General features: G+C 39.0%; 1 protein-coding gene across 6 annotated transcripts in view; it reads right to left on the bottom strand.

Moving 5' to 3' along the window:
* The window catches only part of PDE8B (phosphodiesterase 8B), a 267,621-nt gene that overhangs the window by 22,600 nt on the left and 218,821 nt on the right, over positions 1 to 26,200 (bottom strand). For all 6 annotated transcript variants that reach the window (XM_045496298.1, XM_045496303.1, XM_045496283.1 and 3 more), the window contains exons 11-12: positions 9,844 to 9,886; positions 5,892 to 5,969 (exon numbers count right to left, since the gene is read on the bottom strand). In XM_045496298.1, the coding sequence (XP_045352254.1) occupies positions 5,892 to 5,969; positions 9,844 to 9,886 (121 nt within the window). The remainder of the gene's footprint in view (positions 1 to 5,891; positions 5,970 to 9,843; positions 9,887 to 26,200) is intronic.

Here is a 26,200-nt window from a genome sequence, read left to right as displayed (position 1 = left end):
CATTGAACATGTAGATTGCTTTGGGTAGTATCGACATTTTAACAATATTTGTTCTTCCTATCCAGGAGCATGGAATCTTTTTCCATTTTTTTGTATCTTCTTCAATTTCTTTCATAAGCTTTCTATAGTTTTCAGTGTATACATTTTTCACCTCTTTGGTTAGATTTATTCGTAGGTATTTTATGTTTTTTTTGTGCGACTGTAAATGGGATCGATTCCTTGATTTATCTGTCACTTATATTGTAAGTGTATAGGAATGCAACCAACTTCTGTGCAATGATTTTATATCCTGCAACTTTGCTGAATTCATGAATCAATTCTAGCAGTTTTTTGGTGGAGTATCATGTCATCTGCGAAGAGTGAAAGTTTGACCTCCTCCTGGCCAATTTGGATGCCTTTTACTTCTTTGTGTTGTATATATATGATTTTGATATCGGGGTAATGCTGACCTCATAGAATGAATCTGGAAGCTTTCCTTCCTCTTTGATTTTTTTGGAATAGTTTGAGAAGAAAAGGTATTAATTCTTCTTTAAATGTTTGGTAGAATTTGCCTGTGAAGCTGTCTGGTCTTGGACGTTTGGTGGGAGTTTTTGATTACTGATTCAATTTCCTTGCTGGTAACTGGCCTGTTCAAATTTTCTATGTCCTTCTGATTTGGTTTTGGAAGGTTCTGTGTTTCTAGAAATTCATTTCTTCTAGGCTGTCCAGTTTGGCGGCATATAATTTTGAGTCTATTTCTATTGTATTTCTCTGGTGTTGGTTGTTATTTCTCCTCTTTCATTTCTGATTCTGAGTCTTTCTTTTTTTTTAATTTTATGAGTCTGGCTAGAGGTTTGCCAGTTTTGTTGATCTATTCAAAGAGCCATCTCCCAGTATCATTGATTTTGTTTTGTTTTCATTTATTTCTGCTCTATTATTTCCTTCCTTCTACTGGTTTTGGGTTTGATTTGTTCTTTTTTCTAGCTCTTCAGGTGTAAGGTTAGGCTGTTTGAGATTTTTGTTTGTTTGTTGAGGTAGGCCTGTATTGCTATAACTTCCTTTTTTTTTTTAATTTTTTTTCAATTTTTTTTAACATATTTATTTTTGAGACAGAGAGAAAGAGCATGAACAGGGGAGGGTCAGAGAAAGAGGGAGACACGGAATCTGAAACAGGCTCCAGGCTCTGAGCTTTCAGCACAGAGCCCGACAAGGGGCTTGAACCCACGGACCGTGAGATCATGACCTAGGCCAAAGTCGGATGCTTAACCAACTGAGCCACCCAGGCGCCCCATAACTTCCTTCTTAAAACTGCTTTTGGTGTACCCTAAAGATTTTGGACTATTGTGTTTTCACTTTCATTTGCCTCCATGCATTTTTTTACTTACTCTTCAATTTCTTAATGGACCTATTCATTGTTTAGTAGCATGTTATTTAACCTTCTGTATTTGTGTTCTTTCCAGCTTTTTTCATGTGGTTGATTTCCAGTTTCATGGTGTTGTGGTTGGAAAAGATGCATAGTATGACTCTGATCTTCTTGAATCTGTTGAGATTTGTTTCGTGGCTTAATTTATGATCTATTCTGAAGATGATCCATCTACACTTGAAAAGAATGTGTATTCTGCTAGTTTTGGATGGAATGTTCTGAATACATCTCTAGATTAATCTGGTCCAGTGTATCATCCACAGCCATTGTTTCCTTGTAGATTTTGTTTGGATGATCTGTCCACTGATGTCAGTGGCATGTTACAGTCCCCTAGTATTGTATTATTATCGTTTAGTTCCTTCAGGTTTGTTATTAACTGCGTTATGGTACTTGGGTGTTCCCATGTTGGATGCATATATATTTACAATTTACTATCCATCTCGGTGTCAACCTCCTCGGGTTGATTTTGTTAGGTGCTCTCTGTGCCTCTTGAACCTGGATTTCTGTCCCCTGACCCTACTTCAGGAAGTCTTCAGCTATTTTTGTTTCAGAATCATTTTCTGCTTCCTTCTCTCTCTTCTCTTTCTGGGATCCCTATAATGTGAATGTTATTGTTCTTGATAATTCCCCAAGTCTTATTTTCATTTTTAATTATTATTTTTCTCTCCTATTCAGCTTGATTGCTTTCCATTACTCTGTTCTCCATATCTCTGGTTCTTCTGCTTCCTCTAGTCTACTATTTATTCCACCTTGTGTATTTTGAATTCCAGTTACTGAGTTCCTCATCTGCAGTTTTATGGTTTCTTTTTGTTAAGAGTTTCACTGAGATCTTCCACTCTTGTCTCAAGTCCAGTGAATATCTTTATGATCATTACTGTAAATTCCCTATCAGTAGTATTTTTTTTCTCTGTTTTGCTTAAATCTGGTGCTGTGATTTTTTCCTGTTCTTTCATTTGGGACATATTTCCCTGTCTCTCATCTCGTCTAACTCTCTGTTTCTGTGTGTTATGGAAGTCACCTACAACTCCTGCTCTTGAAAGGAGTAGTCTTGTGAAGAAGAGGTACTGTAGTGCCCTGCAGTGCACTGTCCTCTGTTCACCAGAACTTGGCACTTGAGGAATGTCTCCTATTTGTTGTGTGCACCCTGCTGTTATGATTGAACTGCTTTTTCCTTTGGCCCAGTCGACTGCAATGGCTCTCTTTTCCTGTTGTGGTCAGGGTTTGTTTGGTCCCTGTGTTGTTAGTAGGCCAGTCTGGGACCACCTCGGGTTTGGGTCAGTCCATGCATTTTCCAGAGAAGCAGTATCAGTGAATTTCAGGGCACTTTCCCTGTGTTGTCCCTTGTGAAGCTTTTGTTGGCAGGCAAAGCCTGCAGTCAGACCACATCTCTGCCCCTAGCAATGTGCCTGGCTGGTGGGTGTGGTTATCTTCACCTCTACCCAGGGCAGGAGTCACTTTGGAGGGTGCTGGTCCTACTGGGGCTGCTTGCACATGCCATACTTGTGGCACTGCTTTGGATGTGCTCTGGCCAAGGGTCTATTGGGAGGGAGCAGGTCCAGAGGAAAGCATGAGGGTGGGTCACACTGTGTTAGCAGGGTTTGTGTGGGTCTGCTGTGTGAAGAGACCTAGAGGTGGAGCCTGGCTGGAGAGGGTGAGTTTGCAAGAAAACTCAAGCGTGGGATGCACTATTAACCAGTTAGGTATTGAGTGTGAGCACTGAGGTGGTTCCAGCAGGTATCCATGTATCTAGGCTGTGGGGGTGGGAGAGGAAAATGGTGGCTTTCCAGCTCTTTTGTTTCTGGAGAAGTCTTCCAATGGTCAATCCCTGCCCCTCCAGCACACTCTCTGAGGTTACTAAACAATCCTCCCTCCAGTATACTCCAGGCATTATTCAAGATGTCATTTCTATGCTGTATTTCTTTTTTTTTTTTTTTTTTAATTTTATTTTTCAACGTTTATTCATTTTTGGGACAGAGAGAGACACAGCATGAACGGGGGAGGGGCAGAGAGAGAGGGAGATGCAGAATCGGAAATAGGCTCCAGGCTCTGAGCCATCAGCCCAGAGCCTGATGCGGGGCTCGAACCCACGGACTGCGAGATCGTGACCTGGCTGAAGTCGGACGCCTAACCGACTGCGCCACCCAGGTGCCCCTCTATGCTGTATTTCTGAGGGGCTGTCTGTTGTGCTATTTCTATAAGGGCAAAGATTCCGCTTCCTCTCATCCTTCCAGCTCTCTCAGAGCCAACTGATTTTTAAAGTTCAGATGTTAAGCCTGCTAATTGTAAGAGTTCATGAAATTTCCCCCCTCTCGCTTTCAAAGCCAAATGTTATGGGGATGCCCTGTGCCTGGGGTGCCTGGCATGAGGCTCTATTTCTCTCCTCTCTCCAAGTCTGCCATCCCTCCCTCCCATGGGTCTGTTAGCTCCCAAACATGTTTCTATTCTTTCTAGTCTCCGCTCTGTGGCCTCTTCTCTACATTTAGCTGTGAAGTTTGTTTTGCCAGTCTTCATGTTATTTTCTGAGTTATTTATACTGACGTGGATTTTATCTAGCTGTATCCATGGGATAAGGTAAGGTTCCTGCTACTCAGCCATCTTCTCCATTGTTTTTTGTTTGTTTGTTTGTTTGTTTTGAACAGGTAATGCTTACATGTAGGTAAAAATTCCAAAGGGAGAAACTACCCTAAAAGCCCTGTTATAGTTAAGTGATGAATCACTAAATTTTACTCCTGAAATCATCATCACTATACGTTAACTAACTGGGATTTAAATAAAATATAAAAATTTTAAAAAATAATTATAAACCTAAAAATAAATAAATCAGTAAGAGCTCTGATCCCATCAGCTCATCCTACCATTGCCTGTGAGGCAGGAAGGAGGGATAAAATCCTCATGTTACAAATGGGATAACTTCATCTAGCGAATATCAAGAAAGCTTACCTGCTGCTCAGCCATCATTACAGCCTTCTTCTGTACTTTGCAACCTCTACTTCTCCATGTTCTGGAGAGATGATGGTCCCATCTCAAACTTTACAATGAAAACTGAGCTAATCTAGTTCAAATTCTCTCATCCATTATCCTGTCCATCTAAAATGTTCTATTTACATCTGAAAATATTTCAGTTAATCTTGTTTTACATTTTTGGCCCCTATCCTTTGCATGCCCTATGATTTATCCTCTTTCCTCTATGAATTATTCATCTTGTCTCTAAAGTCTTCAGTCCTTCCTAGTTTATCCACTTCCCTCATAATCAGGTTTCCCATTGTGACCCATAGGATTGAAAAGTCCTTCACTTGCCCTTCCAGTTTATTCCCTTAAGTTACCATCCTACTTCTCTCCTTTCTATCACAGTCACTCACCACCCCTCCTCATGCCCCTCGAATGGATGAGCGAAATCCACTAATCTGTTCTTGGTGCTTAAGCTCACTGATCTCTGCAGCATATAATACTGCTGGCCATCTCCCTTCTCTTGCTACCCTCTTGTTCGTGGCTCACCCCCAGTCCTCTTGTGCTCTTCCTTGGCCCTATTTCTCCTGCCTCTCCTCTAACTGGAAGAATGCCTTCAAATCTAGAACCTAGACCTTCTTTTCTTTTCTCTTCTCTCTCTCTTCCCCTGCCCCCACCTCCCTCTCTCCCTCCCCCACCTCTCTCTCTCTCTCTCTCTCTCTCTCTCTCTCACACACACACACACACACACACACACACCCCTTACAGATGTTCCTCTGCTCAAAGCATCATCTATCACCCCTAGGACTCCCAAATCCACACCTCTAGCCCGCAGTACTAGTCTTGTATTTTAGCTTCCTTGGCATCTTCATTAAAATAAAAATAATCATTTTCTCCTCAACCCCCCACATGGCCATACATGGAGACTCCTATTTCTGAAAATATTACTCGTATTTTCCCAGGTACCTAGGAATGAAATTTCAAAGTCATCTTGGACTTTCCCCCCTCCCTGCAAATCCAAATGATTCCTCTTTAAGGCGTGCTTCAACTCAAATAATGTTTTGGTTAAATTATGTTTAGCAGAGCAGAACTGTTGTGCTAAATTATGTCCCACAGTATTTCTATGACATTTTATTAAGGGTAAGGGTGTGTAACAGGTACACTGAAAACTGGGAAGTGTTGAAGTTGGGAAACCAGGACTCTGCAGTTCCTTTTCTCCCACTCCCACTTAAGAATGATCTCGCTATTATATTAAAAAAATGACCTGGCTATTAAAACTCTGAGCTGCTCTGGTGGTTATATGGCTCAACACAATTTAGGCCATCATGGAACAAGGGTGGAGTCATTTCAAAGAGAAGACACTCTAAACAGCAAAAAAGAGTAAGAAGTACTAAAAATTTTTCAGTTTATGGAGTAAAAAAGCAAAAGCTGCATTAAAACTCTGCTACTTGGGGTTTTGGTTATATGCTGACAAATTCTTGAGTATATTCCTCTGTCATCTTCTATACTTTAAAAAGGCCAAGAAATCTGAAAAACTTCTTACCATCACTGCCTCGAGATGATATCGATTTCACATCAACGGACTCTTTCCTCCTGTTCTTGTATCTAAATGAATGAGACTCTAAGGATTTCAAGTGAATAATGGAAGGTGAGTTTTCAGCTTATTTACAGGTGAAGTTTAGACACATTTCCCCCTCATTATCCAATGAAAACAAGGTTCCTTTTTAAGCACTATAAAATACTTTCAAGAAACAGCAAACCACTTTCTCTTCAACTCATCAACAACACAGAATTATCAATCATATTAATTGCAAAATGATACTCTTTTCTTACGGCCGTTATGTAATGGTAATAGGCTTTTTATCAAGAGTTCTTTAGTTCCATTAATAAAATATCTTTTTTAAAAATAAGTATTAAAACTTGGGTGAAATTTGGGGGGGGGGGTTCATTTCAACCTGAAGGACAGTAAATATAACTGGGTCAGGAAGGCTGTTACAGAGATATCTGCAGAAGTAAAATACCAGTGAAATACAAAGAAACTTGAATTTATTTGAGAAACTACTATGGACTAATTTTAGGCCCCTCTGAAAGGTCAGCCCACCAGATGGTCTTCTAGGTTCTCCTTAGGATATGATTTCATCAAATGAGGCATAGTGAAAATCCCAGGAAGGAAGGGAAGAAAAGGCAGGTTTATAATCCCAACTATTTCCACAACTCACATTTGTCCCTATTTTCTAAGGGGAATAAAGCACTTCAATTCTGCACAAGTCTTTGCTGACTTTAACCCTCAAAATATGCTGTCACATTAATGAAATATTGAAGCATGGAGTGAGGACAAAGAGATAAAAATGTCAGGGCAGTAGAATTACCTTCAGAAACATGCATTTTCAGGGCATTGGCTTCTTGTGGGAGTAACCCAGTAGCAAGGAGAGAAACTTAATCGTAACACAGAATTGTTCCCCACTGTGCCAAGACAGGAGGCACGCATGCAGGTTCCAGCAGGAAGAATACATTTCTTATACATCAATACGTGTTCATATTCCAAGAAAGAAGAAAAAGATGCAATAATGCTCTTTGAGGAAGTGTCTATTAATGGTGGGCCTGGGGGCTCAGTCAGTTCTAAGTGTCCAGCTCTTGATTTCGGCTCAGGTCATGATCTTGCAGGTCATGAGTGTGAGCCCCACATCAGGCTCTGCACTGACAGTGTGGAGCCTGCTTGGGATTCTGTCTCTCTAACCTCTCCTCCTGCTCCTCCTCCACTCTCAATCTCTGTCTCAAATAAATAATATGAAAAAAATTGTCTATTAACACCAAAAAAGGCACAAGAGAGAACAGTAGATAATAGAACCAGTTCCAGAGCCAACCTGCCAAAATTCAAGTCTCCAGAATGCCATCATCTACTAGCTGTATAACCCTGGCAGTGTTAACTTCTCTGTATTTCAACATCTACATCTATGAAGTGGGGATGGTTACAGCATCTCATTCTTAAGTTGCTGTGTGACATAAATGAGTTAATCCATGCAAAGCACTTAACACAGTGCCTGCTACACAGGAAGTATGTAGTTTGTACTGGCTGGTGGTATTAATTACATCTGGTCATTTGCAAATATACCTTCTTTCTAGGCATACGTGGGATCAGGTTATAATATTGTTCTCTTGTCTGTTTTCACTTTTTTTCTGGATCAGCTTTTTAACTATTTTAGAGTCCTAAAAATTCTGATTCAATTAAAAAAGTTAAATCATCAACTAAACTTGAATTATATTTATACAGCTAAAGACAAAAGCAGAATTATTATGAAGTTGATCTAAACACCTTAACCATACTGCCTTGTCTTGTGGATTCTGCCTTAATAATTTTCCTGGCCATGGATAGGAGTTTCAGTATGTGTAAAGACACCTATAAGTAGTGGTACTTTAAATGACATTGTTAGGATCATATGGCATCTTTCAAACCCTGAAAAACTAACAGTGGTGACTCACAAAACATTCCTTTTTAGCCTCTTCAGGGTCTTAATAATCATATACATTCCTAGCCTTTACCACATAATAAATTAAATCTAACTGAATAAAGATTTAAGATTAAATTCAAGACTGGGGTGCCTGGGTGCCTCAGTGGGGTTGAGCGTCCAACTTCGGCTCAGCTCAAGATCTCATGTTTCGTGAGTTCGAGCCCTACGTTGGGCTCAGTGCCGAGGGCTCAGAGCCTGGAGCCTGCTTTGGATTCTGTGTCTCCTCTCTTTGCCCCTCTGCTGCTTATGCTGTCTCTCTCAAAAAATAAACACTAAAAATTTTTTTTAAAAAGATTAAATTCAAAATTTAAAAAACCTCATTCCTCAAAATGTAGTTTCTAAATAAAACCAAAGTAGGGAAGTTGGTCTCACGACTGTGACCATGCCTCGCTAGCTGAATACTAAATCATTCACTAGAAATTACTCCAAGATATATAATTCTTGTTCTTCCTGATATTATCTCAGCTGAAATTAAGAGAATGTAGCAATAGAAATTACTAAAAGTTTGGAGAAATTATTCTTCAATAAAGGCCATTTAAGTCGAACAATTCATTATTCATTCTCCCAAGAGATGCTTTGGAATGAATTTACAGACCAAAGAAAACAAAGATAAAGGAAATTTAAATATCTTTATTCAATGGCAAAAGGGGATATAGTGTCAATAATTTAAAAAAATAGCGAACATTCACTGAGCACCTACTCTGCACCAGACATTGTGCTTCAATATTTACTTTAAATGTAAATTATCTTATGTGATCATTCTAACAATTCTGAAAGTACATAGTACAATCTTCATTTTACCAGTGAGAAAACTTAAACTTGGAGAGATTATGTAGGTAGCTCCAAGTCAAAGAGCAGGTCAAACAGTGGAACCTATGTTTTGTAAGATGGGATAGTTCCAATTTATCAATGTTTTGGGAGCATTTGTTGACCCTAATATGTGCAAGGCAATGCTGGGCACAGTAAAGGATATGAAAATGCTTGCAACATTTTTTGGCGCATAATAAGTTAATTAAAATAATACTCTTACAAGAGATAAACTAAAACATAAAGAGAGAGAGGCAGAGACAGAGACATAGAGGGAGGGAGGGAGGGAGGGGCAAGGGCAGAGGAAGGAAAAGGGTAGAGGAAGGGAAGGAGGATATCCAAGAGTTAAATGGCAGGTACAGTCACATATTATATACACTTTCTCCTTTATTTTTCATAACAATGAGATGCACATTGTTAATTCATTTTACAAGTGAAGAAACTAAAGCTCAGAAAGATGAAATTGCGTCTGAGTATGTTAAAATATGGTCCATCCTAGAGTCAAGGAGAGGGACTAAATAGGTAGCCCAGGGTCTAACTTTACGCACTAATGGTTGGGAAAACCACTAACAGAGGAAAGAATATCGTGTGTGTGTACACGAATAAGAATTTTAAATTTCTGATAGACTGAATTTTGCCTCTAAGGATCAGAGAAATCCAGACCTTTCAAATATAGAAGTCATCTAGTCATTTCCTCATTTGAGGGTTGAGGAATCCAAGGGTCAGACAGAGTACTGCCCAAGGTATAAAGCAAGGGAGTGGGGACTGAAATGGGACCTCAGTGCTCTGGACTTCCATGACAGGCCAACCCACATTTTCTAACTAGACAGACACCAACAGCTACGAAGAACGGGTAGCCTGACCAGGGTGTAACAACAGTGTCTCTCTCCTGGACTTCTGGCCGCTCTCTTTTTAAGGTGTATCTGCTCTATATGGTCTCCAGCCAGTAAAATAAAACCAGCATGATAAAGGCATTCAGTAGAAAAGGTTGCCACGAATGAAGATTCCAAACTTTTGAAGGGATTCTGCTTTTATGCTGGCTCTCCAGCCTTCCAATATCCACACTCAGATTTTAGTAATCCACATTCTGGGGTGGTGAGTGTCAATCTACACTTCTTCAGAGTAATTCACAGACTTGAGCCCACAAATGCCAGTGGAGTGAAACTGAAATATTCTCACCTGTCTGAGAATTGTCTCCTGAATCACGATGAACCTTGTGAATCTAAAGTTGTTCAAAAAGTTTGGTAAAACAAGAGAAAGAAATTTTAAATATGGTATTAGCCACATTTCCAGCCAAACAATTTAATCAAAAAGCTCTGAGGACTCAAGAAATCAAGAAGTTACACAGATAATATAAACAGATGAAGATGTACATCAAGTGATAATACTATAAATGCTCTATTACATTCAGACACTTATAGAAGGCTGAACCTGAGAGCAAGGAGATACCAAGGGGTGCACTTTTTACCCAGGACATCTACACCTCCACTCAGCTGTTCCCATTTTGACCATTTGCAGAAATGCAGAAAGACAAAAAGCCGTAACAAAAAATTTTTTATAAAGCTAACATAATCTATTTAAATTTCAGATGGGTTATAAAATTTTTCTGTAGTATAAAAATAATCGGAATTTAAGCCCAGGATTTCTAAAAAAAAAAAATCCTAAAAAGCTCTTCCAATGCTCCTCAATTATGGACAGAGTCATTTTACAAAATGTATATTCACAACAAGATCTGAACTTTGGATGCAGCTTAACACCTAGTTCCTTCTCATTATCAGATTTTTTGTGTGTGCTAATGATTTTATGCTAATGCTCACTAAATATCCATCAAATGATGAATGAAGTCATTAACACTAGAAAACAATATACACGCTTTGGGATGTTGCATTTTTTCTGTTTATAAGTGAGACACTGTTACCAATTTGCATTTAGCTGTATCATGCTTAAAATCATGCTCCTTTGCTGCTAACTCCACCTCCTTCCAGTCGTTTGGACAACCAAGCCTTTGCAGCCACTCAATGAATGAGATAAGTTAACTTGAAAAACAAGACAGGTGAGTGTGTGGTACTATGAAGGAAGATTAGTATGGTTTAGCAACATCAGCTGTAATAAATAGCCACAAGTTGCCTATATATCAGATAACGGGTACAACGTTCCAGCTTGACTGAACCATTGAAAAATAATCATGTAAAACTGACATGTTAAAAATGTCAAAACTGACATGTCAAAATGTGACTGAGGGCTATGACACATAGCAGGTCATAAAAATGGGATCCATAATTATGGGACCTTGTTATTTCTTCTGTGAATGGCTGCTTTATATATTTTCTTTACAGATGAAGACCATTTGTTACAAAGCTACTGAGTACAGTGTGAATTTTTGATACTCTATCAAATGAATACAACTTTTGCCTTGTTTTCTCAATCAACTTTAGCTCAAAAGCAAGTTATCTTTAAATATTTAGCTTTTCTCTCTGAATCACAATACATCTCTCCCGTAGGAACAAAGTCCTATGACTTCCCTGATTACCTAAAAAGGCCATTGGCTTGTCTATTGGTGACCCCCCACAGGTGAGATGACTGAACTGTGGACCTCCTACAAGGTCAACGTGGCCCTTGTGTTCTGTCTAGATGAAGCCAGATGAAGCCCAAGGTCTAGTATATACATAGCTCAACTCTGCCTTTAGTATGGAAGTGCCTTGGTCCCAGATGGGAGAAGAGGCAACAGGGAGGAGAGATGAGAGGTACCAGGTCCATCTTCTGAGGTAGCTTCCTTTCTTTCTCCACACAGGATGTGGCATTTGGCACTTTTGGAGCTGAACTCACTGCACCCCCTCCACAACTGCTGCCCCTGAAATGGTTCATCTAACTCTGATGGATTCTCTTCTAGGGACAGTAACACAGACTGGACAAACATTTCGATGTCACTTGCTCTACAAGCAGAGGATGTGCAGGGCAAGGTTAGCACCTGCCACCCAGGATCCTATTCCATGACTCATTTCATGATCCACTGCAGCAGGTGCGATGCCTAAGGACCTTTGCTGCTTACTCTCCAGCTGTGCTAAGTTTTTTCAGAGCTTCCACACTCAGGTTATCTACATTACTCTTCTGAATAACGTCCTTCCCCACAACCCTTTTACAACTAAAGATTCACCTGGATGAAAAAATCTTTAAGAATTTGAATTTTTTCTCGGAGGTATAAACCCACCAGTCATTTATGACTTGGCATGAATGACTCCACTAAAATTATTTTCTCATAATTCTTGGTCATGCTCACTGAGGAAGTAAACAGAGAATGAGCATTTCCATAGTTTGTTGTTCTCTGGTAGGCAGCCAAGCAGGGAACATGGGCCTGAGGACTATAGGCCAGGAAGAGAGATAAGTCAACTATGCCCATGCATGACAACAGCACCCTTGTCACCATTAAGAATCTTGATGGTTTGGGGCACCTGGGTGGCTCAATTGGTTAAGCATTCAACTCCTGATTTCAGCTCAGGTCATGATCTCACGGTTTGTGGGTTCAGGCCCCATGTTGGGTTCTGCACTCACGGCATGGAGCCTGCTTGGGATTCTCCCTCTCTCTGCCCCTCCCCTGCATACACTCTCTCTCTCAAAATAAATAAATAAACATTAAAAAAAAGAATATTGGTGTTTCATGGGAAGAGGTCAAAATAACAACTTTAAAAAGAATTTGAAAGAAGGGGATTTCCAACCCTAATGATGACTTTTATGTTTTCAATACTGTGGATGGTGTAGACATAGCAAGAGAATTAAAATGAGACGTACAATCTGAGCCAGGGTGATCTCTGTGTGGAGAGCCCTGAGACCCCATGGCTTGCACCCACTTCAGCTTCAGGTGTCCTGCCAGGGCATCCCCTGTGCAGAAAGTTTCAGGAACGCCTCAGAATATGCACACATCAGCTCTACTCAGCCAACGACACCAGGTACACACAGTCTACACAGGGGATAACAATACACAACATTCCTTCTAGGTTAGAAGAGTAGCTGTTATACCTAATTCACAAAAACAAACATAGAAAGTCAAACAAAATAAGGAGATGACAGTGAAGGAACTTAGTGAGAGCTTCAACAAAGAGAAATATAAAAAAGGACCAATCAGAGTTTCAGAATAAAATAACTGAGATGAAAAATACACTAGAGGAAATCAACGGTAGATCAGAGGATGCAGAAGTTATCAGCCATCAGGAAGGCAGAGTAATGGAAAACACCCAAACTGCACAACAAAAGGAAAAAAGAATTTTTTAAAAATGCGGATAGGTTAAGGGATCTCTTTGACCATGTCAAGAAAACAAACATTAGTATTATAGGGATCCCAGAAGAAGAAGAGAGAGAAACAGCATAAAGCTTACTTGAAAAAAATAATAGCTGAGAGCCTCCCTAATGTGGGGAACAAAACAGATACCAGTTTCAAGAGGCACAGAGAGTTCCATATCATGAACATCACAACACCTAATAATCAAAATGTCAAAGTTTAAAAACAAAGAGAATTTGAAAAAGAGCAAGAGACAAATATTTATGTACAAGACAAACCTCATAAGGCTGTCAGCTGATTTTTCAGTAAAACGTTGCAGGCCAGAAGGGAGAGGCATCACATTTTCAAAGTGCTAAAAGGAAAAAAAAAAACCCTGCAACCAAGAATATTCTGTGTAGCAAAATTATCACTCAGAACTGAAGGAGAAATAGAATTTCCCAGACAAAAAAGTAAAGGAGTTCATCACCATTCCACCTGCCTTACAAGAAATGTTAAAAAGGCCTCTTTAAGTAGAAAAGAAAAGGACTATAATTAGAAACAAGAATATTACAAAAGGCAAGGGGATTCACAAAATAAAAATTTGTAAAAAGATGTGCACATACACAAAATGTGGAGGGGGGGATAGTAAAAGTTCTTTCAGAATGGGTTCAAACTTAAGTGACCATCAACTTAATACAGACTGTTACATACTTAAGAAAACCTGTAATAGATACACATTTACAAAAAGAAAAAGAAAACCAAGCATAACACTAGAGAAAATAAGAAATCACAAGGAAAGAGAATAAGAGGAGGAAAGGAATAGAGTATTACTAGAAAAACAACCAGAAAACAAAAGAAAATGGCAATAAATATCTATCAATAATTAATTCTAAACGTAAACGGTCTAAGGGCTCCAATCTAAAGACATAGGGTGACTGAATGGGTTAAAAAAAAACACCTGAAAAACAAAAACAAGGCCCATCTATATGTTTCCTAAAAGACAATCACTTCAGACCTAAGGACACATACAGACTGAAATGAAGGGATGGAAAAAGATATTCCATGTAAATGAAAGTGGAAAAAAAGAGCCAGGTAGCATACTTATATCAAAGTAGACTTCAAAAGGAAAGACTGTAACAAGAGAAAAAGGAAGGCATTACATAATGATTGAGGGATCAATCCAACAAAAGGACATAATACTATTAAATACCTACGCACCAACAAATTTAAGTATCTACATACCCAACATCAATCTAACAAGAAAATATAACAATTTTAAATACCTATGCACCCAACATGGAACCGCCTACATATGTAAAGCAAATATTATCAGACCTAAAGGAGGAAATTGACAGAAATCTGACATAAGATTAGGAGACTTTTATAACAGTGGATAGATCATACAGGCAGAAAATCAGTAAGAAAACAGTGGCTTTGAACAACATATTATACCAGATGGACTTAACAGATATATACACAACATTCCATCCAAAAACAGTACAGTACACATTCTTTTCAAGTACTTAATGGAACATTCTCCAGGACAGATCACATGTTAGGCCTCAAAACAATTCTCAATGAATTTAAGAAAACTGAAAAATACCAGGCATCTTTTCCAACCACAACAGTATGAAACTAGAAATCAATTACAAGAAAAAAAAATGGAAAAAAATCCACAAACACATGGAAGCTAAACAACATGCTACTAAACCACCAATGAGTCAACAAAGAAGTCAAAGAGGAGATCAAAAAAATATGTGGAGACACATGAAAATGAAACATATTGGCCCAAAATCTTTGGGAGAGAGCAAAAGCAGTTTTAAGAGGGAAATTTACAGTGATACAAGCCTACCTCTAAAAACAAACAAAATCTCAACAATCTAACCTTACACCAAAAGGAACTAAAAAATAAATAAATAAATAAATAAATAAAAGGAAACCGAAAGCCAGTAGGGAGAAGGAAATAAAAGCAGAAATAAATGAAATAGAGACAAAAAATATACTAGAAAAGATCACTGAAACCAAGAGCTGGTTCTTTGAAAAGATAGCAAAATTGATAAGCCTTTACTCATTAAGAAAAAAAGGGGACCCAAGTAAGTAAAATCAGAAACGAAAAAGGAGAGGTAACAACTGACACCACAGAAATATGAAAAATTATATGCCAATAAATGGGACAACCTAGAAGAAACGGATAAATTCCTAGAAACATACAACCTTCCAGAATTGCATCAAGAAGAAATAGACAATGTCAACAGATTGTAACTAGTATGAAATTGAATTGGTAATCAAAAATTCCGAACAAAGTAAAGTCCAGGAACACGTGGATTCCTGGGAAAATTCTACCAAACATTTAGAGGATTCCTATTCTTCTCAAATTATTCCCAAAAGAATGAGGGAAATAGAAGAAGGAAAGCTTCCAAACACATATTCAAGGCCAGCATTACTCTAATACCAAAACCAGACAAAGGCCCTAGAAAAACAACGGAATCCAACTACACGCCAATATCCCTGATAGAAATAGATGCAAATTCTTCAACGAAATGTTAACAAAATGAATTCAACAATACATTAAAAGGATCATGCACCCTGATGAAGAAGGAGATTCAAGGATGGTTTAATATCCAGAAATCAATTAATGACACTATGTCAACTAAATGAATAAAAATCACATGATCTCAACAGATGAAGAAAAAGCATTTGACAAAATGCAACATCCATTCATGATAAAAACTCTCAACAAAGTGAGTATAGAGAGAATCTCAACTTAATAAATGCCATCTATGACAAACACAATTAACATTACACTCAGTGGTGAAAAACTAAGAGCTTTACCTCTTAGATCAGGGACACCACAAGGATGTCCACTCTTACCACTTTTATTCAATATAATAATGGAAGTCCTACTCACAGCAATCAGACAAGAAATAAAATATATCGAAATGGTAAGGAAGAAGTCAAACTGTCACTATTTGCAGAGGACATCCTATACATAGAATATCCTAAAGACTCCATCAAAAAAAACTATTAAAAGTAATAAGTGAGGGGCACCTGGGTGGCTCAGTCAGTTAACTGTCCAACTCTTGATATCAGTTCAGAGCATGATCTCACAGCTTGTGAGTTCAAACCCTGTAATGGGCTCTGTGCTGACAGCACAGAGCCTGCTTGGGATTGTCTCTCCCTCTCTCTCCTCCTTGCCTCGTCACTCTTCCTCTGTCTCTCTCAAAAATAAATAAGTAAACTTAAAAAAAAAAGTAATAAGTGAACTCAGTAAATTTGCAGGATAAAAAAATACAAAAATCTGTTGCATTTCTACACACTAATATCAAAGTAACAGAAAAAGAAATTAAGAAAACAATTTCATTTATAATTGCATCAAAAATAATAAAAATACCTAGAAATAAATTTAACCAAGGAGATTAAAGACCTACATTTTGAAAACTGTGAAACAATGATAAAAGAAATCCAAGATGACACAAACAAATGGAAAGATATTCCATGCTCATGGAATGGAAGAATATTGTTAAATTGTGCGTACTACCCAAAGCAATCTACAGATTCAATGTAATCTCTATCAAAATACCAACAGTATTTTTCACAGAATTATAACACAAATACCAAAATTTGTATGGGACCACAAAAGACCCTGAATAGCCAAAGCAATCTTAAGACAAAAAAAATCTGGGGGCACCAGGTTGGCTGAGTCGGTTAAGCATTGACTCTTGATTTCAGCTCAGGTCATGATCTCATGGTTTGCGAGATCAAGCCCCATGTCAGGCTGTATGATAACAGTGTGAAGCCTGCTTGGGATTTTCTCTCTCCCTCTCTGTCTGTCCCTTCTCTGCACTCACTCTCTTTTTCAAAACAGATAAAAAATTTTTAAAAAGACAACTCTGGGACGCCTGGGTGGCTCAGTCAGTTGAGCGTCCGACTTTGGCTCAGGTCATGATCTCGCGGTCCGTGAGTTCGAGCCCCGCGTCGGGCTCTGTGCTGACAGCTCAGAGCCTGGAGCCTGTTTCAGATTCTGTGTCTCTCTCTCTCTCTGACCCTCCCCCGTTCATGCTCTGTCTCTCCCTGTCTCAAAAATAAATAAATGTTAAAAAAAAAAAAAAAAAAAAAAAGACAACTCTGAAGATATCGCAATCCCAGATTTCAAGATAGGCTAAAAGCTATGATAATTTAAAAAGTATGGTAATGGTACAAAAATTGGGCAATGGAACAGGATAAGAAAGCCCAGAAGTAAACCTACAATTATATGGCCAATTAGTCTATGACAAAGGAGGCAAGAATACACAATGGGGAAAAGATGGTCTCTTCAATAAATGATGCTGAGAAAACTGGACTGTAATTAAGGTAGCACTGTATGTCAACTACACTTCAACTAAAAATAAAACACATACTTAAAAAGTGGAGCCTGAAAATGTGACCGAATTGCGGCAATCTCATAGAACTTTAACAAATGAGGAATTGCTTCTTGTGGATGAACAAAGAAAGAAAGTGGTTTCTTGAGATAGAATCTGCTCCTGATGAAGATACTATGAAGACTGTTGAAATGACAATAAAGAATTTGGAAGATCACATGTAGCTGATAAAGCAGGGCAGGGTTTGAGAGGACGGACTCTAATTTTCAAAGAAGTTCTACTATGAGTTAAATGGTATCAAATAGCATCACATACTACCCAGAACTTGTTGGGGAAAGGAAATGTCGATCAATGTGGCAAACTTCCCTGTTGTCCCATTTTAAGAAATTGCCATGGCAACTCCAGCCTTCAGCACTCACCACCCTGATCAGCCATCAACACTAAGGCAAGACTCTCCACCAGCAAAAAGATAACGACTCAATGAAAACTCAGATGATGGTTAGCATTTTTTAGCAATATAATAGTTTTAAATTAAGGTATGTAGACTGTCTTTCTAGACATAATGCTATTATGCACTTAACAGACTACAGCATAGTGTAAACATAACTTTTATATGCCCTGGGACACCCCATAATTCATCTGACTTGCTTTACTGAGATACTCACTTCACTGTAGTGGACTGGAACCCAACCTGCACTGTCTCCCAAGTATGCCCGTATATTGTTTGTTTTTGGGTCTCCCTCACTCCCACGTATTATGAAAAGAGGTAAAAACTCTGGTTAAAATGAAGACAAGTACTATTTTCTAAAATTAGTGTAGCTTACAAAGCCAACTTATTAAGAAATCTTTTTTTTTTTTTTTAAGATTGGACATACTTGATCAACAACTTCAAGACAAAACTGAATGCTTTCATGTATGTGACAAGACTTCAGGAGAGTTCAAATGCTGGATGAGAGATGTGATCACAGAAACTGAGTCATTTGAGACCCTCCCTTCATTTACATGTAATAAAAATGACAGTGTGTGATATAATAGTTTCTTTGATCATCTTTCTTTACTGAAAATACCTTCTTTACTGAGAAGTATTTCCTTGGATGCTAAAAGCATCTGATGCCTAGATCAAAGATGTTTTCTGTCTACTCTATTTTCAAAAACTGTTTGATAACACACTTCTCAAAATTCCCACCAAACAGCAAACAAACACCAAATGGAGCAATGCCAGATCTAGTATGTTCAGATATCACTGATATCCCTCAGTCAATTATTTTCTTACCTTAGTGCCAGTGCCTGCCAGCCCCACATTCAACATGCATTTGCAAGAGCCATTACAAAGAAGCACTCATTATGTAGCTAGTGATAGTTTTTTTTTTTAAATCTTTATCTCCTGGAAAAACACTTAATTCGGTTACCATTCCAGTTGAAATGTTTCACTCTTTTTTCCCTTGTCAGTTGCTCTTTTTAATGGCTTTCAAAGACCTACAATGTAAGCACCACTTTGCTTCATACCTGGAAAATACTGAGTTTTCTACTATGAAAATATGACAGTGGTTCTCAAACTTCAGCATGAATAGAACCACGTTAAGGGCATGTTCAAACAGGGGCAGGGGGCCATCCCCAGAGTTTCTGATGCACCAGTTCTGGGGGAAGCCTAGAATCTGGATCTCTAACGTTAAAGTTCCCAGATGAGGCCAAGGCTGTGGATCTGGGGGCCATGTTGTAATACACGAGGACCCCCTACTCACAGTGCTCTGGGCACCAGCAACTTGGCTGACATCTGGGTGCTTGTCAGAACTACCGACTCTCAGACTCTCCAGACTCACTGAGTGAGTATGAGAATCCATATTTTAACAGTTAATCTCCAGGTGATTTTAACATTACAGTGAGTTGAAAAATCACTGATTTAGGTGGAAAAATCTCAGGCATGCCAACAGATGTCTTAATATCTCCATTTCTAGCGGTACAAACCTGGTACGTTAGGAACTTTACTGAGTCTCAGTTTCCTGATGGGTAAATGGGGACCAACGCCTACTATTTAGAGTCTAGATCAAATGAAATAATGTGTGTAAAACGCCCAGCCCAGTAGCTTCCAAGCTGGCCTTTTACCAGAATTACCTGGAAGGCTTGTGAAAGCACAGGGCTTGGCTCCACCCCCACCCTTTCTGTTTCAGTAGATCTGGGCTGGGGCCTGAGAATTTGTGTTTCTAACAAGTTCCCTGTGAGGCTGAGGCAGCTGATCCAGTGGCCTTTTTTTTTTTTTTTAATTTACATCCAAGTTAGTTAGCCTTTCTTTGAGAACCACTGGACTAGCCCATGGTGGGTGCCCAGATAACACTGGTTCCCTTTACCTTCTCTTTCAGGGATGTATCTTGTTTGTGAAGAATCTGGATTCAGGGATGTTTCCATTGTTTATTATTTCAGGACTGATTTTAGTTTACAAAAACCATTTCCTTTAAAGCATACGCTGAGCATATGTGGTGTGCTCCGATGTGCTGTGTTTCTCACTTTTATGCCATCATTTGCTTGGCCTTGTGTCCCCTCACCGCTCAGTGACAAAGAGAAACATATAAAGAGCTTCCGAAGGAGATTTCATTTTCCTTAAAGTTTCTTCCGCTTAAAGAAGTGTCACAGACCGATGGCACTGTTGTGAAACACTTTTATGTGGAAACTGCTGTACCTACTCAATTTTGTCAAGAGAATGAGGAAACTGCAAAGATCACAGTTTCCCACCAATGTTCCACTAGTGCTCAACAGAGTCACTCAAGTGTTTAATGACACTGGGGGCCTCTGTTGCACTGTGATTAGCCTAAGACAGAAGCAAGCAGCGGGACCTTTGCTTTGTAAATCAGGCCCTTTGAGAGCTACTGCAGAGAGAGGACAGCACAAAGGAAAAATTAGTAATAATAAGAGAACAAAAGAGTAAAACAGCTTTATCACCGTGTGTCCTGAGGTTCTGAAAATGCTGTTCATTAGAACCTCTGTTTACATTTGTGAACAATCACTCCCAGGAGAAAAAGGCCATTTTCTAGCTGATACCTCATTTTCTAGTTCAACTCCAGAAATATTTATTGGGCCTAAGACACAAAGATGGTTAGAACAGAGTCCCTGCTTTCAAATGATTGACTGTATAACAGGGGACAAAAACCAAGTACTGTCACAATGGATCTATTCATTAAGTGTTTGTTGAGTGTATACTATGTGTTGGGTAATGTTTTCGGTACCAGGGATGTGACCGAGAATAAAAGAGATATAGTTTCAGTAAGTTGGTTGAGAAGTGCCAAAGACAGTATTTTGCAAGGGGTGGGATGGTGAGGGTTAAAAAGTTTAGGGAATTCCAAAATATGATGCTAAATAACCTTGCCTCATATATTCAAGTCATTTACTCTTCAGCATTTTTCCAAGCCTTCCCAGTATATCAAGGGGAAAGCCTCAGGGTGGTGCTATTATGTTTAACACCTAACACTTTGTAAAGAATCTGATACATTGACGGTCTTTCTCTAAGATATCTATATTTACTGTTACCTTCCATTGTGGCTAGTGATTTTGGTATTCCACTTTAATTATTATGGTTATACAAAGTTTTAAAAGTGACTCTTTCTAAAGAAAAACAAGTATGAATAGGTTAGGTGGCATCTAGGTATGCCAACAGTTGAGATCCAGGAGCGGCCCAAATGTGGGAAACAGAGTTATGAGCCATGTGCCCATCCTTGACCTCCCAAATGCCGTGGCTTCAGGGGAGAAGAATACGGGCAGAAGTAGCACCCCATAAGCTGGAGGGGCTGTGGAAGTCACACTGACCAGCCAGCAGCTGGCTGGACCTGGCAGGCCCTTTTAAGCTTAGTTCCCTCTTGTGTCAGATGGATGGGTGCATGCTCAGGAGTGTCTGACAGGGTTCCCAGCCACCATCGCTAGCTCCTAATTCCCAGTGGGACTCTGCACAGCCCTATGCTGCCCGTGCCTCTCACTTCTGGGTCACTGCTGCCATTTCTGGTCCTAAGCTGCCAGTCTATGCTAGTAAACGAGACCATTAATCTAATTTGGACTGGAAATGAAATGCTCCCTTAGGAATGAAGACACAAGAGGGGCATTACACAGTGCTCCTTTGCCCTGAAAAGGGGTAACATGATGGATGAATCAATCAGGATTCATAATTTTTAAAAAGTATATAAATCCCATGTGGCAGGGACAGCCTTTTTTTACCTTCCAGACACAATAACAATGCCACTCAGGCCGAAGCAGGAACATCGTTACTAGAAGGCTGTAACTGTACCTCTTTCTTCGGTCAGTAATGGCTCTGAGTGGAGTCTGGTGATGAGAGGCTAGCTGTAGGAGGGCACTGAATTTTCCGGGGTGGCCTGGCTGACCGAAGGGACAAAGGAATAGATGGTATCAAATACAGTCATGAGATACATCCTCAACTTTCAACAGACAGATGGGGTTTCATTTCCTCTTTTCCCAATCTTTCAATTCTACAGATTCTGATATTATTATGCTGAAGATGTGCCAGGAAAAAGTATCTAAAATTCCTGTCTGAAAGCAGCTGGAAACCCAAAGAGACTTAAAACTGAAGCATTTTCTGTTATAGTTTTGGTCCTGTCCAGGTAACAATTTGGGATCATTTAGACTGGTCCACTCATCTCACCTGATCCTCCCTTCCTGCAGCTATTCACACGGAGCCTCATCACCACATTCTCACAGAACCCTTGGACACGTAGCCTTCCTCAAGAGATCAAACTACTGGCCGTGCCACTGCACATGGGCCTGCTTCAGTAGAGAAGATAATGTAGCACAATCATAAGGGACTGTTTACCACCCTACCAAGAACTCTTATCAAGAGAAACTCCTAGAGACACAGCTGGTGCTTCCTCAGTGACCTCATCAGGGCAATGGCATAACATGTAAATCATCACACATGTGGCAACTATTTGATACTTTTCTGGGATGGGAATGTTCTGTCTCCTGGGCACTGTTCCAACATCTAAAAATCCACATTAACAAGGCAATTTCTCAAGAATTAGAGAGCCTAAGATAGATTCACAGGTGAAGTCTATCAAACATTTCAGATGAATTAATACCTATTCTTCTCAAACTATTCCAAAAAAAAAAAAAAAAAAAAAAAGAGAGAGAGAGAGAGAAGGGGAAAGAAATCTTCCTAGTACATTCTATGAGGCCAGCAATACCCTGATACCAAAGCCAAAGACAGTAAAAAAACAAAACAAAACAAAAAACAACAACACACTAACCCTGCTGAACATCAATAACCCTGCTGAACACAGACACAAAAATCTTCAACAAAATATTAGCAAACTGAATTCAACAATGTATTAAAAGGATCATTCACCAGGATCAAGTGGGATTTATTCCAAGGATACAAAAATAATTCAACATCTGCAAATCAATCAACATGATACACCAAAGGGACAAAATGAAAAAGAAAAAATCACATTATCATCTCAGCAGTTGCAAACAAAGCATTTGACAAAATTCAACATCTATTCATGACAGTAACTCACAGCAATGTACGTTTCAAGATACTATACCTCAACATCATAAAAGCCATAGATGACAAACACAACTAACATCACACTCAGTGGTGAAAAAGTGAGAGCTTTACCTTTGGTCAGGAACACAACAAGGAGGTCCACTCTCAGCACTTTCATTTGACCTACTAATAGAAGTCCCACACACACCAATCAGACAAGAAGTAAAAGACATCCAAATGGCAAGGAAAAAGTCCAACTGTCATTATATGCAGGTGTCAGGACACTATACATAGAAAACCTTAAAGGCTCCGCCAGAAGCTATTAAAATAAATAAATTCAGTAAAGTTGCAGGACACAAAATACAGAAATCTGTTGCATTTCCATATGATAACAATGATGCGGCAGAATAACAAATGAAGAAAACAACTCCATTTACAAATCCATCAAAAAGAATAAAATACCTAGGATAAACCAAGGGGGTAGAAGACCTACACTTTGAAAACTATAGAACACTGATGAATGAAACTGAAGACAACACAAATGGAAAAATATTGTGAATACGTGCATACTACCCAAAGCAATCTACAGATTTAATGTAATCCCTGTTAAAACACCAAAAGCATATCTCACAGAACCAGAACAAACAATACTAAAATTTGTATGGAGCCAGAAAAGACCTCAAATAGCCAAAGCAATCTTGAAAAAGAAGAACAAAGCTGGAGGTATCACAATCCCAGATTTCAAGATATGCTACAAAGCTATAATAATCATAACAGTATGGTACTAGCACAAAACGAGATACACAGGTCAATTAACAGGGTAGAGAATGCAGAAATAAACTTATGTGTATGTGGTCAATTAACCTACAACAAAGGAGGCAAGAATATACAATGGGGGGGGAAGACAGTCTCTTCAATAAATGGTGCTGGACACAATGGAGAGCTACATGCAAAAGAATGAAACTGGACAGCTTTGCTACACCATACACAAAAATTAACACCCAAGGGATTAACCTAAATGTGAGACCTGAAACCATAAAACTCCTTGGAAGAACACATAAGCAATACTCGAAGAAACATTTTTCTGGATATGTCTCCTCAGCCAAGGGAAGCAAAAACAAAAGTAAAGTACTGGGGACCACAGCATAATTAAAGGCTTTTGTAGAGCAAAGGAAAACATCAATGAAATGAAAAGGTAACCTAGTAAATGAGAGAAGATATTTGCAAATGATGCACTGAAAAGGGGTTAATATCTAAACTATATAAAGAACTTACACAATTCAACACCAAAATAACAAATAATCTGATTTAAAAATAGGCAGAGGACCTGAATAGACCTTTTTCCAAAGAAGACACACAGAACACCCACAGACACAGGAAAAGATGCTTAACATCACTAATCATTAGGGAAATGCAAATCAAAACCACAATAAGATAGCACCTCACACCTGTTAGCATGGCTAGTAACAAAAAAACAAGAAATAACACATGTTGGTGAGGATGTGGAGGAAAGGCAATCTTCGTGCACAGTTGGTGGGAATGTAAACTGGCACAGAAATTGTGGAAAACAATGGAGGTTTCTCAAAAAATTAAAAACAGAATTACAATAGTAACCAGAAATTCCACTACTGGATGTGTACCCAAAGAAAATGAAAACACTAACTTGAAAAGACATATGTTCCTATATGTTTATTGCAGCATTATTTACAACACCCAATATACAGAAGCAACCTCAGCATCCATCAGCCAGGCATGGACAGAGAAGATGGATGCCTGTCCCTCCCTCCCTCCCTCTCTCTCTCTCTCTCTCTCTCTCTCTCTCTCTCTCTCTCTCACACACACACACACACACACACACACACACACACACACACACACACACACACAGAGGAATATTATTCAGCCATAAAAAAGGAATGAAATCTTGCCATTTGCAACCACATGGATGGAACTAGAGGGTATTATGCTAAGTAAGTCAGACAGAAAGACAAACACCATCTGATTTCACTCATGTGGAATCTAAAAACAAAACAAATGAACAAACAAATAAATCAGAAACAGACCTATAAACACAGAGAATAAACTGGTGGCTGCCAGATGGGAAGAGGGTGGGGGGACAGACAAACTGGGTGAAGGGGAGTAGGAAGTACAGGCTTCCAGTTAGAGTTAAATAAGTCACAAGGATAAAAGGTACAGCACAGGAAATAGAGTCAATGGCATGGTAATAGCATTATATGTTGACAGATGGTAGCTATACTTGTCAGCATAGCATAATGTATATAGCTGTGGAATGGTTATGTTGTATACCTGAAACTAATGTAACATTGTGTGTCAACTACCCTTAAATAAGAAATCATGTCTGATCATATATCAAAAAAAAAAAAAAAAGAACTAGAGATCCAAGAGCTGAGGGGTGTGTGGGAGACTGGTTTAGTCCACAGCCTGTAGGCAGTTAAGACATCTACTGACATGTCAGAGGGAGGAGGCACCGGGACCAAGTGTTGAGGGGATTTGCCTAAGGGGACAGAACTGAAAAGAGATAGGGTGGAAGGACAGAAAAAGTGTTCATGCTGTCTTCTCATCAATCTTTAGTGCTCAGATACAGCAGATACTTGGGTAAATACTAGAAAAAATTTCTCTTAATTTTTTAAAATGTATGTTCAGGGCAAAAATAGCAGCACTCTCTTATGGGGTTTATAATATATATGAAAATTATAGCATAAAGGATAGGAAGGAGAGTTGGTAAATAGACAGTTGCAACGTTTCTATGTTTCACAAGAATTGGTGCAATATTGGGTTAACTAGACCGTGTAAAGTTAAGGTTATAGTAATCCCTAGATCAACCATTAAAGAAATCCAAAGAGATTTAACAAAAAACCAGTAGATAAATAAAACAGCGCTTTAAAAGTTGTTTAATCCAGGGGTGCCTGGGTGGCTCAGTCAGTTGAGCGTCTGGCTTCGGCTCAGGTCATGATCTTGTGGTCTGTGAGTTCGAGCCCCACGTCGGGCTCTGGGCTGACAGCTCAGAGCCTGGAGCCTGCTTCGGATTCTGTGTCCCCCCTCTCTCTCTGCCCCTCCCCCACTCATGTTCTGTCTCTCTCTCTCCCCCTCAAAAATAAACAAACATTTAAAAGAATAAAAATAAAATAAAAGTTGTTTAATCTAAAAGAAGGACTGTATAAAGAAACAGAGAAAACAAAAACAAAACAGAAGTACAAATAGCAAATAAAATGATAAACCCAAACCCAACCATATTCAGAGTTACATTACAAGTTAATGAATTAAACATTCCAATGAAGACACAGAGATGGTCAGAACTGATAAAAATCAAACCCCAACAATATGCTGTCCATAAGAAATATACCTCAAATAGACACAGATTCAAAGTAAATGGATGGGAATAGATACATCATGAAGACAAATTTAAGAAGGCTAGAATGAATGGCT

The sequence above is a fragment of the Leopardus geoffroyi genome, chromosome A1 (assembly GCF_018350155.1).
Source record: "Leopardus geoffroyi isolate Oge1 chromosome A1, O.geoffroyi_Oge1_pat1.0, whole genome shotgun sequence".
Taxonomy (NCBI): Eukaryota; Metazoa; Chordata; class Mammalia; order Carnivora; family Felidae; genus Leopardus; species Leopardus geoffroyi.
This window is presented reverse-complemented; position numbering and strand designations above follow the sequence as displayed.